The 13,098-nt window shown below is 53.8% G+C and overlaps 3 protein-coding genes across 7 annotated transcripts in view; all 3 read left to right on the plus strand.

Annotated features, from left to right (window-relative positions):
- FAM102A (family with sequence similarity 102 member A) overlaps positions 1 to 8,174 on the plus strand; it is a 37,058-nt gene extending 28,884 nt beyond the window's left edge. For all 4 annotated transcript variants that reach the window (XM_041406584.1, XM_041406583.1, XM_041406586.1 and 1 more), the window contains 5 exons: positions 89 to 193; positions 449 to 638; positions 825 to 946; positions 2,061 to 2,130; positions 3,025 to 8,174. In XM_041406584.1, coding sequence (XP_041262518.1) covers positions 89 to 193; positions 449 to 638; positions 825 to 946; positions 2,061 to 2,130; positions 3,025 to 3,070 — 533 coding nt within the window. In that variant the 3' untranslated portion in view covers positions 3,071 to 8,174. The remainder of the gene's footprint in view (positions 1 to 88; positions 194 to 448; positions 639 to 824; positions 947 to 2,060; positions 2,131 to 3,024) is intronic.
- Positions 8,175 to 9,235: 1,061 nt separating this feature from the next.
- DPM2 (dolichyl-phosphate mannosyltransferase subunit 2, regulatory) lies at positions 9,236 to 12,756 on the plus strand. Of its 2 annotated transcripts, XR_005952846.1 has the most exons (5): positions 9,246 to 9,267; positions 9,604 to 9,693; positions 10,756 to 10,858; positions 11,147 to 11,296; positions 12,632 to 12,756. XR_005952846.1 is itself a non-coding variant. In XM_041406879.1 (4 exons), exons 1-4 carry the CDS (start codon positions 9,265 to 9,267, stop codon positions 11,203 to 11,205), a joined length of 255 nt encoding a protein of 84 aa, XP_041262813.1. In that variant the 5' UTR covers positions 9,236 to 9,264; the 3' UTR covers positions 11,206 to 11,535. The 2 variants fall into 2 exon arrangements, 1 of the variants encoding a protein (XP_041262813.1); XM_041406879.1 differs by lacking the exon at positions 12,632 to 12,756 and having other exon boundaries at positions 9,236 to 9,267; positions 11,147 to 11,535.
- A 31-nt stretch (positions 12,757 to 12,787) lies between these two features.
- ST6GALNAC4 (ST6 N-acetylgalactosaminide alpha-2,6-sialyltransferase 4) overlaps positions 12,788 to 13,098 on the plus strand; it is a 2,982-nt gene continuing 2,671 nt past the window's right edge. The window contains exon 1 of the mRNA XM_041406878.1: positions 12,788 to 12,850. The gene's annotated coding sequence lies outside the window, so the exon portion shown is untranslated. The remainder of the gene's footprint in view (positions 12,851 to 13,098) is intronic.

The raw sequence follows: 13,098 nt of genomic DNA on the forward strand, positions 1-13,098 counted from the left end.
TTCTAAGATCAGTCCTCACTCCCAGCTGGTCGGTGCAGCATGTGCTGGCTTGGTTATGGTGTAAGCAGTGTCCTCTTTTCCTTGGCAGGTGTCCCAGAAGAGTCGGATCAGAACCTGTCCAGCCCAGAGGAAGTTTTCCACTCAGGGCACTCGCGGAACTCGAGCTATGCCAGCCAGCAGTCCAAGATCTCTGGTAACCACTGCTCTACACAGCTCTGCCATCCCTTTTCCTTCCTGCAACGAGCCCCTGTGAGAGTGATTTGCAGCCATGTCTCTCACCCTGCTCTGTAATACCAGCCTCCTGTTCAGTGTCTGCAGATGAGCTCACAGATGTCTAAACCTCTGTGTGCAGTGGCAGAAGTGCTGCTGTGGAGCTGCCCTGCCTGTTAGCTGTGCTGCCAGGAGTGGGAGCAGCAGCAGCTGAGCTTTGTGACCCCTGTGTTGGCAGGTTACAGCACGGAGCACTCGCGCTCCTCCAGCATGTCCGACCTGACCCACCGCCGGAACACGTCCACCAGCAGCAGCGCCTCGGGGGGGCTCAGCATGACCGTGGAGTACCCTGAGGGGGAGAGGGAACACAAACTGGAGAAGCCTCCTCGGCCCCCCAGACCACCCCTCCTGCTGGACAGACCCTCCCGGTGAGTAACGGTGGAGCAAAGGCCTTTCTGTGGGAAGGAGGGACAGAGCCTGCTCCTTTGTCTTCAGGCAGCAGTGGATCAGATTGGGGCCACTGAGGAGGAGACTGGCCGAGAAAAGCAGGACAGTATGTAGAAGTCTGTGTCTTGAAAAGCTGAGTAAGCTTTTCCTGGATTTCCTCTTGCCAGGAGGAAAAAGGATTCAATGGAGAGTCACCCAACCCGAGTGGATGACACCAGGATCGATGCTGATGATATAGTGGAGAAAATAATGCAGAGTCAGGACTTCACAGATGTCAGCAATACTGAAGGTGAGAGGAGAGGCCTCAGAGGGGATGTCTGGGTTGTTCCTTTTGCAAGGCTGCCAAGCGTTTACAGTCAGATCTGATCTGCCAGGGGCTCCCTTCTCCCTTGGACAGCTATTTGCTTTCAGTGCTTGCTGGGTGTTTCTGTGGTAGATAAACCACGTGGGTTTGAGAGCTGCACATGTATTTACAGATAGCACTTGCTGTTGTTCCACACATGACAGCAGAGATTGAATAGTAGCTCAGACATGCAGGGACAGAGAGGAAAAACACTGATTCTCAGCACAGTGGAGATCAGTTGCATCAGCTGTCTGCACTGCTCTAGTGGCCTTCATCCAGGGTCAGGCCAAGGGTATTTATCAGAAGAGGAGAGCACAATGGAGGGAAGCAGCACATCTCTGCAGAAAGATGGGTTACCATGTGCTGGTGATCAGGCCTGTCAGAGAGCTTAAGAAGGAGTTTTCTCCATTGCAATCACAGCATCTGTTAGGAGAAAACTAATAATGTAGCTGCTTTTGTTTTCAGTTTCATTTTCCAGTTTAGCATAGAAATCGACCTTTAATCTGATTTTTTTATCTGAGGTTTTCTGTTAAGTTTTAAACTTGAGCCTAGTTTGTTATCTGTGCTTCATTAATTTACCATTAGTCACCTTAAATTGTTGCACATGGCAGCACTCTTATCATGTGGGGAGTTATACCTCACTCAGTGTGGGTTAGAACTAGACTGAATGCAGCTGCCTCTCACCAGCAGAACAGGCTGAGTTTCTCCTCCAGTGACTCTACCAAAGCAATGGGAGGCCCCACATCTTATCTATTCAGATGTGTATAAGCTGACCAAGAACTTGCATCAATGGAATTGCCTTAAAAGAGGCAGCTGGAGGCGTATGACTGAATTAATATCTCTGCCTTTATTCTTCCAAAGCTGCATGTTGTGGAGGCTCCCCTTTGGAGCAAGGAAAGGAGTTCCCATGGGCTCAGTGACTGTGGGAGCACCACAGAAAGTGTGGATGTGCATCTGCTGAGACACACTTGTTCTGTGGTGATTGTGTGTCTGAGAGGGGAGCTCCTGGCAGCCTCAGGAGTTCTGGATTTTGATGTCTGTCTTCCTTTTCTCTCTGCAGACAGTAACCTGAGGTTGTTTGTGAGCAGAGACGGAACAACTACGCTGAGTGGTATTCAGCTGGGAAACAGGTAGGTTCCCCAAAAGGCTGGCAGCCAGAGGGAATCCTAATCTCTCCAGAGAGATTAGTGGGCTCTGTACCTAGGAAACTTCCACTTTTTGCTACAGGAGAGATTTCTAAACATCGTGTGCTACATGGTGGCTTTTTTCCCACATTAATAGCCCTGGGATCCCTTTGGTGGCAGGCTGCAGTTGCACTAGAGTATGAATGCAGTTCTCAGCAGGAGCTCAGAGGGATAATGGGATCCTGGTTGCTAGACCCAGGAACAGAAGTGGGGAGTGAAAGGACAAAATGGTAGAAGCTTGTTCCCGTTTGTTCCTGAAGGAGGAAGCTTTGCCTCCTGCTGGCCTGCAGCAAAACTGCAGCAGAGTGGGGTTTATTGTCCCTTCTCCCTGCCTCTCATTGTCCCTTCTCCCTGCCTCTTCCATACTCATCGAGGCCTTGTTCTCTCATTAAAGCCTTCTGAAGCAGTAAAACTTTTTCTTGCCACTATAGCTCTTAGTACAGCTCTTGGCCAGTTGCGTTTGAGGTTTTATTGCATCTTTTCATTGAATTAAATAGAGCAGTAATGGTAATGCAAAGATGCATCAAGCTGGTGACAAAACTGGGAACACAGCAAAGCCAGGCTGGCTTTGTTCTGGATAGGATACTCCCCCTTTGCTCTGTCCTCTAGAAGGGTTCATGTGTCACACCCAGCTCTCTCCAGTGCTCTGTTGCTGACTTGCCACCCCTTTGTCCCCTCTGCATTCCAAGGACTGACTTTCCACAAGGCTGACTCGTTACTGGCAGTGTTCTCAGTGGGCTTAGAAGATGATGTTTGCGAGTGGAGAGCTCTGAATCAGAGCCTGGTTGCTCAAAATGAATCTGGAAAATAACTGGCCCCTCTCCCCCTCTGCCTCCCCAGGGTCTCATCTGGAGTTTACGAGCCAGTGGTGATTGAAACCCACTAAATGTGAAGAACAGGGTAGAGCTGCTGGACACAGGCCCCCTACCCAGGCCGCTGCCACACGGATGCCAACCTTTACCTCTCTTCATGCAGCATTCCAGAAGGGATTTCTCCACGCCCCTCCCCATATGTTTGCACTGCAGAACTACTCCGAGACCACTCCAGAACATGCACTTTCCCTGCATTGGCATTGTCCTTCTCTGCTTCCTGGTCCTTCCAGTGCATGCCTTCCCCCTGTTTCTGCTCAGACACAAGGTGTCTGTGGGGCTTATCCTTGGGCTAGTCCCAGAGGATGTTGCTCATCTGCATCCCTCATTCCACCCATTCACTTGCAGCAGGGGACTTCTCAGTTTCTGTCTCCCCAAAACATTGGGTTATACCACTGTGAACTCTTCAAACCACTGAGGGTGGGGGAAACCATTCTAACCAAACCCAGAGCTGCTTGTTGGGGACATGGTGACATGGCCACTTGCAGGATGCTTTATTCCATTGACTCTGCAAGGGAACATCACCTCCCAAGGAAGGCAATGGTTTTACGGAACAAGGTATGCTGTGGTGTACGCTTCACCTTCCTATCCTCACATCCCCAAACAACATCTTCTCATAGGAAATACTTCCCAAAAGTGCATTTCAGAAAACTCTGCTGCAGTCCAGCTGGGAGTTGGTGAACGGTTAAATGTGAGTGCTCGTCTCACCACTGACTGCAGCAGCCCTTCCACTGCTGGGCATGGAAGGGGTGTTCATCAACTAGCATTAGCAGGAGCACTTTAGAGGTTATAGATTTTACCTGGAGGAGGCTTCTACTCACTATTCCATGAGTATAATCTGTGTTTGCTGGACTGATTCAGCAAATAGTCTTGTTGGAGCTTGGAATACAAAGCCTCTTCTTTGATTTTTTTTTTTTTTTTGGGGCGGGGGGGGGTTTGTTTTTTCTTTGTTTCATTGGCTCAGGAAGGGAACCGCCCTTCTTGGACTATGAAAAGAATCTTGTCTGACAGTTCTTCCCTGGGCCAGAGCTGGATGCAATTGACTGCAGTGGTCTCTCTGTTGAGGTGGTGATGTCAATTGCCTCTCTTGGCCTGGGCCAGTAAGGGATTTGGTGTTGCTTGGCCTTTCTTGTCTTGGCAGCAGAGATGTGTGCCTGTGCTGGTTCCTTTCAGGGCAGGGGAGAAGCTACTGTCTCTGCCTTCAAGGGTAGAAAGGGTGTTTGCTGCTGCATTAGCCACAGCAGCTGTTCTGACCTGCTCTGTGGTGAGTGAACTCTTCTGACAAGGCTTCAAACTGTTCTCTGGTTGATCTTTCAATTGCTCTTCTTTGGGTTTGGTTTCTGCAGTTGTTTGACACTTTTCCTTGCAGTGTGTGGCAGAGATGTCGATCCCTTTCAGCTCCCACTTGGAGATTTCTCCTGGCAGCTGAATTGCCAGCGAGGATCTGGGCAGCCCCTGGCTGTGGGCCAGCAGCAGGCTGTGCTTGCAGCCCTCCCTGTACAGCTGATAAGCTATTTCTGTGTAGTGCCCATTCCTCTGTTGCCAGTGTTCTGTGGTGGCACTCGGCAGCCGTGCCCTCGGAGCAGTTCCACACTCCAGGACCTGGCTCCCCTCTGGCACTTGTGTGTGTGTGTACAGACACACACTCACTCTGTTCAGCAAGGAAAGACTTGTAACTGATCACGTTGTTCAAATTCTTAGTTATTGTAAAGCCTCTTTTAAAGGAGAAAAAAAAAAAGCATTAACTGTGGTCTCTTTGGCCAGAATGCATGCAGATGAGCTGCTGGAAAAGGGAATCTGGCAGAATGAGAAACAAGGAATGAAAGGGCCTTGATTTAGCTTTTTTTTTTTTTTTTTTTTTACCCTTCTAGCTAAGGATGCTGCATGGGGAGGGTGCTCAGCAGTGTGTAAAACTATACAGTTGCTTACTCTGTTTTGATGGTTTCTCTCTTCGAGTCAAGAGGTTTCTTTCTGTGTTTGGACAGACCACATATAGGATATGCATCTTTTCCACCCTTTCCCTTCAAAGGGAATTAAATTTGAATTAGGGTAAAAAGGGGATACAGACAACACCTTGGTTTGGTTTAATGTAGGGAAAAGTGTTGGATCTTTTGAGACTGTTTAGAACAAAAGCTCTTTCACACTTGCTAGGTTTTTTTTCATGGTGATCTCTTCTTCATTCAGCCTGGGTAGGTTTGGCACTCACTTGCAGGCTGCTGAGCATCCTGCCCTGTTCCTGGGGTGCCACGTGTCTGCAGGAAGGAGAGAACTGCTTGTCTTTCTCTCTCCCTGGGGCAGTGCCAGAGAGCCAGGCCTGGCCTGACCGTCTGCTCAGGTCAGGGTGATGGCAGAGGGAGCTGGGACAGCAGGGGCTGTTCTGCCCTCTGCGCATGGCCCTGCAGAGCCGAGGGTCTGGCTGCTCCCCAGGGGCCAACAGAGCCCCTCGGGAAATCAGATCCAACCAGGACTTGAAAGGAGCAAGCATAAGCCAGGAGAGAGGCTGAAACCCAGCTCATTTTGCTGCTTTGCTTCTGTTCCCATGAGAAACAATGGCAGTCACTGTCAGAGCAGTTGGGATCCCAGGGCATTCTTCTGGCCTCCACTGGCAGGAGTCGGCTGCTCCAAGGCACTGGCAGCTCGGCATGTCACGAAATCAGTGGGACAGAGGGAGGAATATCTTCCCAGCAAAGCAAGAGGAGAAGCAGTTGAGCTTTTGAGAGCACTGGTCTCTTCTTCCCAGGCTGGCAGAGGCATAACCTGCTCCATCACATCCCTGTGGCCAACCTGGGCATGTCTTTGGCTTCTCTTCCAGTGGCTTGGCACATCACTGCTTGCATTTCTGATAACTGTGTCTTGTAGGGTATTTCTTCCTTGTCTCCACGTTAGTCCCTCCACAGATTCTGGTCTTTGTGTGGCTTTTTAGCTCTCCTGCCCCTGGTTTTGAGTGAGTAAGTAGTCCTAGTCATCCAGCCTTGTGCAGCACAGCTGGGGGACCTGGAGCAGACATGGAGGGAGGGAGGAAGGAGCAGTTTGTTCCTGTTTGTAGATCCCGTGCAGAGCTCCCGCTGTGCATCCAGCACAAGCAGTGCCCAGCAGTCCCTAGGCAGCCGTGGGCACCCGAGGTGGTGGCCGTGGGGTCACTGCTCCCACACACTCACTGCTGCCTCAGGAAGCTGCATCTCACGAGCACTTTTTTCCGTGCTGCTGCCTGTTCCTTGTTGGACTTTGAACATTTAAGAAGTGAATCAGTTTCCAGACCCAAACCGCTGGCTACTTTCCTTCGGGTTTTTCTTTTTTGTTGTGAAGTTTATGGAATTTTTTTTTATACAAACCCAGCAGGCTGGTGTTTTTTGACTGCATTATTGTTTCATTGATATTTTATTTCAGGGGGGGGCTTAGGGGGGAATGTTTTTCCCCACACTGTTCCCCTTCTCAGGGGATTCAGAGGTGGCTTAAACAAGTAAAAGGACCTTATTGGCAAGACTCTGCATCCCCTGGGTCTCTGATGCTGACGAGCAGGGCTGCTCACGCCTGGCTGGCCCTGGAGAGCAGAGCTGGCTCTCTGCTTCAGTCTCAGGATCAGGCAAAACGTGTGGGCTCTGCTCCTGGTTTCTAGACCTTTAGTTGGTGGAAGCACATTGCAAAGCGTTAGGAAATTCAGTGTAACTTTTTTACTAACTTCTTTTCTTTTTTTTAAAGCCAATATAAAACTGAGTGTCCAGAAGAATAGGCTTAGTCGTTACTTGGTGAAGGAGATGGATTTCAGTTGGAAATTGTGATGGGAAAAGGGAGGAGAAGGATGTTGCTCCCTCATCATCATCTTTTGTATGGTCAGCACTTTAAATGGGGGCCTCGTGCTGTTCTGACCCTTGGAGTGATGGGCAGCAGGCGTGTGATTTCTCCCCCCCTCATTGCCACATCACTTTGCCCCCTGCAGAAAGGTTAACAAGCCCTTTTAAACGTTTGCTTCAGTTTTTAGAGGGTTCCAAACCAGGTGGAGGCCTGAAGAAATAGTATTTCATTCTCATCTGAATAGGAGGGGTTGACTTTTTATTTATTTTGTCGTTGCTGTTTCTTTTTAAGCAGGTGGCAGTGCAGCTGGTCTCTGCACTGCTGCCAGGAACCTCTGGGAAAACCTCACTCCAGGTACGCTAGAGCACCACAGTTAAACCCCTCCTGGTGAGGGGCTCCCCCTCCCCTCCTCGCTGCCTTACCCGGGGGCTGCAGACCCCCCTCCACCCCTCCCTGCTGCCCCACCTGGTCTCTAGCTGAGTTCTTGCTCTGGTGACCGAGCCCTTTGGACAAGGCCAGTCCCCAGGGACAAGTTCCTACAAACTCTGCCTGGCTGCAGGTGTTTGTCCTTGAAAAGCCACTTCCTCGCTGCGGGGAGGGATTGATGAATGCAAAATTCCCCCCGCTTCCCTCCTGAGAGCTGTGTCCATCAGCCCCCTCCCTGCACCCTCTGATCCAGCTGCCTCCAGAGCAGCAGGCGTGGAAACCTGGGAAATGAAAAGGAATTGGGGTGAAGCTCTGAGCGAGGGATGCGGCTGAGCCTGGGAACTTGCCTCAAACACGTGGAATAACAGTAGAGCCCATATTTTTGTGGGGGGAGGGAGGGGAAGGGGAGATCATGTTTTATTTTCTTGAAAGTGAATTGAGCTTGGTGACCTTCGGCTGAGGCGCACTCGATTTGTATCAGATTCTATAGACAGATGGCTGATATTTTTGGAAAGGGAATGGGTCTATGCAAACTTCCAAAATTGCTTGAAAGATAGTTTAACATTTTTTTACTTTGAAAATCTAAAGATAAATCTAACTTTTGTCTTAAAGCAGAAGTGCGTTTAGAAAGAGAAGCTACTTCCACTGCTCTATTTTGATGATGATTCTTGGAAAGTTTGGGCTGGAGGGAATGACTATTTTTCACCATTTCTATCTTGCTCTTCTAGTTTTTTTGTTTCTTTTTCTAACGGAATGCTGTGCCGTCTTTGATTCAACAGATCGTGTTTGTATTTTCTGTATCTGGTTCCTAATGTAGAGAAATAACAAATATATGAGGAAATCAGTATAATGTCAAATGTTGTTATGGTTTGGGGGAAAAAATAAAGGTTTTTTGGTACTTCACACTGATTCTTATTGCTCTGTTTCTTGTTTTAAATGCTATGGGGTGAGAGGGGCATGCTCAGGCCTAGAATAGTTTGGTTTTGCATTCTCTGATTGCTCTGGCAGCTGAGAGGAGAGATCACTGCCAGCCCTTCCCTGGAGCTGGGGAGGGCAGCTGGCAGCACAGCACCAGTCCCATGGAAGCAGCAATCCTGGGAAAAGGTGGCACCTGCCTGAGGCACCAGCAGTGTCCTGTGCTCTGTCCCATCTGCCCCAGCCTAGGCTCTGCCTCTCCTGCTGGGGGACTGGGCCCACAGCCCAGCAGGCACAAGGAATAAAAATCTCTGGATCCTCAGGGCTTGTGCCTGCATAGCCCCTCGCCCACCACAGGCTCAGCACCCCCATAACGGAGGGGGGGCCAAATTCAGTGCCCAGATACTGCTGCTGCTGCCTGAGGCCTGCAGGGGAACAGGAGCCCTGGGAGGAGGCAGCTTTTGCCTCTTCCCCCTTCCCAGAGCCTCGGCCACACAAAGGTCAGTGCACCTTTGCGTCCCAAGCCTGGTCTTCCCTTTTCCCTTGTTTCAGGAAGGGGAGGCGGCCGAATCTGTGATTCTATTTTTTGTGTCTGGCCCTTGGCTGTTTGGTCTCGCTTGTTCCTTTCCTCCCGCTGCCCCGGGGTGTGGGCTGTCAGCGTCCCGGGGGCTGGAGCCGGTGCCAGGATCCATCAGCACCACAGCTCCGGGGCCCAGGCGCTGGATGCAACCCGAGTACCGGGGCCGCAGGTGCAGGCGACGGCACCGGAGCAGCGAGCGGTGAGCAGGATCTCGGGCCTGGGGGTGAGACAAGGCAAGGAACCCTCCATTAAAGGGGCGGGGAGCGCTGCCCTCCCGCGTTCCCCGGTGCCAGCCCCGCACCCGGGCCATCCTCCTCCCGGCCCCGCTCCCGCCGCTCTCTCGGCTCCGGGAGGTGACGGTGCTGGGGCGGGGCCTCGCGCGCGCCCCGCCCGCCCGCCGCCGCCGATTGGCCGCTCCCGGGGCGGGGTTGGCGGACCGCTCGCTGATTGGCGGGCGCGCCGGAAAGGAGGGACCGGCGGGGAGGAGGCCGGGGCGCCATGGTGAGTGCGGGCCCGGCCCGGCGCGGGACGGCGCGGCGGGGGAGGGAGGGCCGGTCCCGCTCGGTCTCTGCTCGGCCCCTCTCGGTCCGGTCCCCGCTCGGCCCGGTGGCACGGGGGGCTTGGGCCGAGTCGCGGCGAGGCTCCCTGACTGCCGCCTCTGCGGAGAGACTGGGCCCGGCCGCCGGCCGGGAGCGGCCGTCGGGCCGCGGTGTGTGACCCGGCTCGGGGAGCTTCCGCCGCAGTGTCTGATCCCTCGGTGCCGCTGCCCGGGCTGTGACCCGCTGCCCGGGCCCGGTACCGGCGGCGTGGGGATCCCGCTCTGACTCTCCTTTGCAGGCCACAGCGACGGACCAGCTGGTTGGGTTTGGCTTGGTCGCCTTCAGCCTCGTCCTCTTTGTTTACTACACCCTCTGGATCATCGTGCTGGTACGGGGTTCCTCTGGCCGATATAAGCCCAGTCAGTCCATGCTCAGGTGTTTCCCCGGCCTGTGTTCAGGTGATGATGTGTCTGCGTGCCCGAAGGACTCTCGACTTCTGGGTTAAAAATTTCAGGGCAGGTCTTCCTCTGTGTCCTTGTCCCATCTGGGTGTTCCTGGCCTCTCCTGGGCAGGACCAAACGTTGATCATGGTGCCCACCTGCTGTTCCAAGCCGGGCTGACCCAGCTAGGGCTGGAAGAGTCATTGGGAAGAGCTGAGGCCTGGCCCTGATGGAGGTGTAGTCATCAATGTCCACATCCCCCAGATTCCTGGTTCTGGTGGGAGATGACAGAGGGAAGCATAGAGACAAATCTTAACAAATCTGCTAGGAGATTTGTAAAACTAAACAAGAGTGTAGGGAATGCAGGGCTCTGGGAAGGTGATTGTGAGGCTGCCCATTTCTGGGGACACATCAGCTGAGGTGATTAGTGATTTTCTCCCCAGAAAGAAACTTCTCCCCACGAACTTTCCAGGTGTGAGAGGCCAGGTTCAGCTCTGGACTAATGTCTGAACTCCCACCAGCTTCCCCTCCAACTCCAAGGGGTTTGAATTCCCCTCTTGCATCTGCTCGCTCTGCTGCCCGATCCACGTCTGTGCTCCCGGCATTCCCCGAGCGGTAGGAGCATTCCAGTCCTCACAGTGCTCCCTAGTGTCCAGAGCCTTCTCCTGGCCTCTGCAGAGCGATCCTGCTGGGATAACCACGGAGCTTGGTGTCATCTGCTCCCCTGTGCAGGGCAGAGAGACAGAGACAGGGATTTGCTGTGTTCTGCACCAGCAGCTCTGCCCACCCCAAACCCCCGGGGCTGTGGGACCCTGTGCCAGCCCCGCAGCCACCCCTCACTGTCCACTGAACACCAAACCCTTCACTGCCCACCGCTCTTGGTCTCTGTGGCTGAGCCACCTGCAAGTCTCACACCCTTTTTTGGCCATCTCACACCAGATATTTCCATGTTTCTCCCGAAACCTTGAGGTGTTGTGCCCACCTGCTGACCCCCCTCTGTGTCCCTGCAGCCCTTCATTGACAGCGACCATGGGATCCACCAGTATTTCCTGCCTCGGGAATATGCAGTTATCATCCCTGTGGCAGCCGGGCTCCTGCTGCTGCTATTTATAGGTGAGAGTTATTTCTGTGCTTCTAATTAGAAACTTCTAAATTAGGAAGAGAGAAGAGGGTTGCTGGGGGTTTAGCTAATGTGTGACACTCTTGGCAGTCTCTGTGGTTACTGTTGAAGCTTAGCCTGGCACTTGTGGCTCTGTGTGTGTGATTTTTGGCTGTTTGAGCCTCTGGACATTAGAATTTTCTTACTCTCTCTGCTGAGATTCTGTTTCTCTTTGCTAGGTGTTGTAGAAGTGCCTGGAATTGAATGTTTCCTACCTGAATTGTCTCTCTCTCTCTTGGCAGGTGTTTTTATAATGTCTGTCATGTGGAAGAGCAGGAAACACGCCAAGAAATCAGACTGAAGGCCCAGCTGAGGAGATGAGGAGGTGCCCACGCTGCAGCATCATAGCCAGGAAAAGACTTTTCCTGCAGCTCCAGGCAGACATCTCCAAGGTGCCCAGCACTGAGCTGCTCCCACGTTCCCTCCTGCAGAGACTAAACCTGTAGTTTACAATTCACTGACCAAAGAGAAGCAGGATTCATCCAAGGCTCATCAAGTGAGGGACCAGAGCCCCTGCTGAGGGACTGCTCCCCAGCTGGGGCTGCCCTGCCCACTCTCTGGGCACTCCTTCCCTTCATCTCTGGCTCAGCCCAGCAGTTTGTTCCTTCTGGGAATTTTATTTAAAAGTTTACCTACAGTTTGTGGGGTTTTTTGATTCTAGTCTGAAAGGAGAGAAATGAGACTTTGGGCTTGGAAAGGACAGGTTTGCCTTCTCCATTTGCTTCTGGAAGGGTTAATCACAGTGCTGGGGGCTCTTGCCCTTCTGAAGAGGGTCTCCCATAAGGCTGGGCTTGCAGAGGGAGCAGGGACAGCCCCCTGTGTCCCACCCAGCTGAGGGAGTGTTGAGGTGTCCTGGATCACAGGGAAGTGTTGTGTGTGGTTCCCATCACAGCTCTCAGTCCTGGCTGGGCTCCTGCCCTGGACAAGGCTCCCTGTGCCAGCCAGGCTGGTGTGGTGGCAGTGTCCATCCCCTGGGGGTTTCCTCTCCTGGCAGCAGCTGCTGCCCTGGCAGCTCCCCTGGACCATGGCAAGCAGGATTACCCTCAATAAAGGTCTGTAAGGTCTCACTCCCTGTCCTCTGCCCATGCCAAGGGTGCCACAAGCCTGCCAGGGTGGGTTCAGCTGCATGGCCCTGGCAGTGCATGACATCCTGCTGAAAAGGTCCTGCTGGTGAGGTCAGGCAGGGAAGCAGCAGAGACAACCTTGCCAAAAATGCTGGTTCTGCCATGCTTGGGGCTGTACCCTGCCTGGGGAGGGCAGATCTGGGGCACTCCAACCCTTCTTGCATGTACTGTGAACTATCTGCCAGCAGCCTGTCCCACAGTCTCCCATCCTGCCTGGAGTGGCTTGGGACACAGCTGAGCCTGGCTGCAGGAGCCAGCAGAGGCTCCAGAGGTGAGGCTCTAGCTGGGGGTTTGTTTCCAGCTCTTGCAGAGGCTGCCGGGCCATGCTGAGCTGTCCAACCCCCTGCTGCCCTTCCCTGCTGCTCACCTGCTGGCCAGGGTTCAGCCCATCCCATAAGGGTGGTTTTGGGCTGGGGCAGAAGGAAGCAAAGGGTGGAAGAATTCAAAGGTGACTGAGCAGCTGCTGGTGTGACCTCCCCCTCCCGCCTTGCTTCCTGTGCAGGGTCCCAGCAGTGTCCCTGTCACTTCCTCTGCTCCAGGCCTGTTCAGGACAGTGGGGGGGATCGGTTTTCAAGGTTACATCTCATATTTCTTTATCTCCAGTGGGAGAAATCCAGTGCCCCCTCAGGCCAGCAGGCAGCTCGCTCTGGGGACACTTCCCATGGATGCTCTGTGGCTTGACCCTGGCAGGAGGGGCTGCAGGTGATGGGCCATTGGATGGGGTCTGGGGTACCAGGGTCTCACCTGCCTTGGTCCCGCTCCGGAGCCATTCCGGATCCTCGTGCCGTCCCGGGGCTCATCGGGAGCTGGTGCCGCACGGAGGTGAGAGAGCACGGGGGGCGGGGAGGCTGCAGGACCCCCGAGCGGGAGGGGAGCCAGGGAGCAAGAGGGGGAAAGAGCCGTGGGGTCGCTACCGAGGCACGCGGTAGGGAGAGAGGCGAGGGCCGGTGTCGGGACACGCGAGGGGGGTGCGGGGGTCGCTCCCGGTGCGCCGGGCACGGCCCCGCGGGCAGGGGCGGGCGCGTCCCCGGAGGAGCGGGGTCGCGGGGCGGGGCGGGGGGCCGGGGGCG

The sequence above is a fragment of the Onychostruthus taczanowskii genome, unplaced genomic scaffold, assembly GCF_017590055.1.
Source record: "Onychostruthus taczanowskii isolate IOZ18803 unplaced genomic scaffold, ASM1759005v1 scaffold25, whole genome shotgun sequence".
NCBI classification, from domain to species: domain Eukaryota; kingdom Metazoa; phylum Chordata; class Aves; order Passeriformes; family Passeridae; genus Onychostruthus; species Onychostruthus taczanowskii.

What these genes read in the sequence shown, in the direction of transcription:
- DPM2 (XM_041406879.1), top strand. An exon ending in CCCTCTGGATCATCGTGCTG is followed by an intron (nt 9,694 to 10,755) that starts GTACGGGGTTCC and finishes GTGTCCCTGCAG; the next exon opens with CCCTTCATTGACAGCGACCA. An exon ending in CCTGCTGCTGCTATTTATAG is followed by an intron (nt 10,859 to 11,146) that starts GTGAGAGTTATT and finishes CTCTCTTGGCAG; the next exon opens with GTGTTTTTATAATGTCTGTC.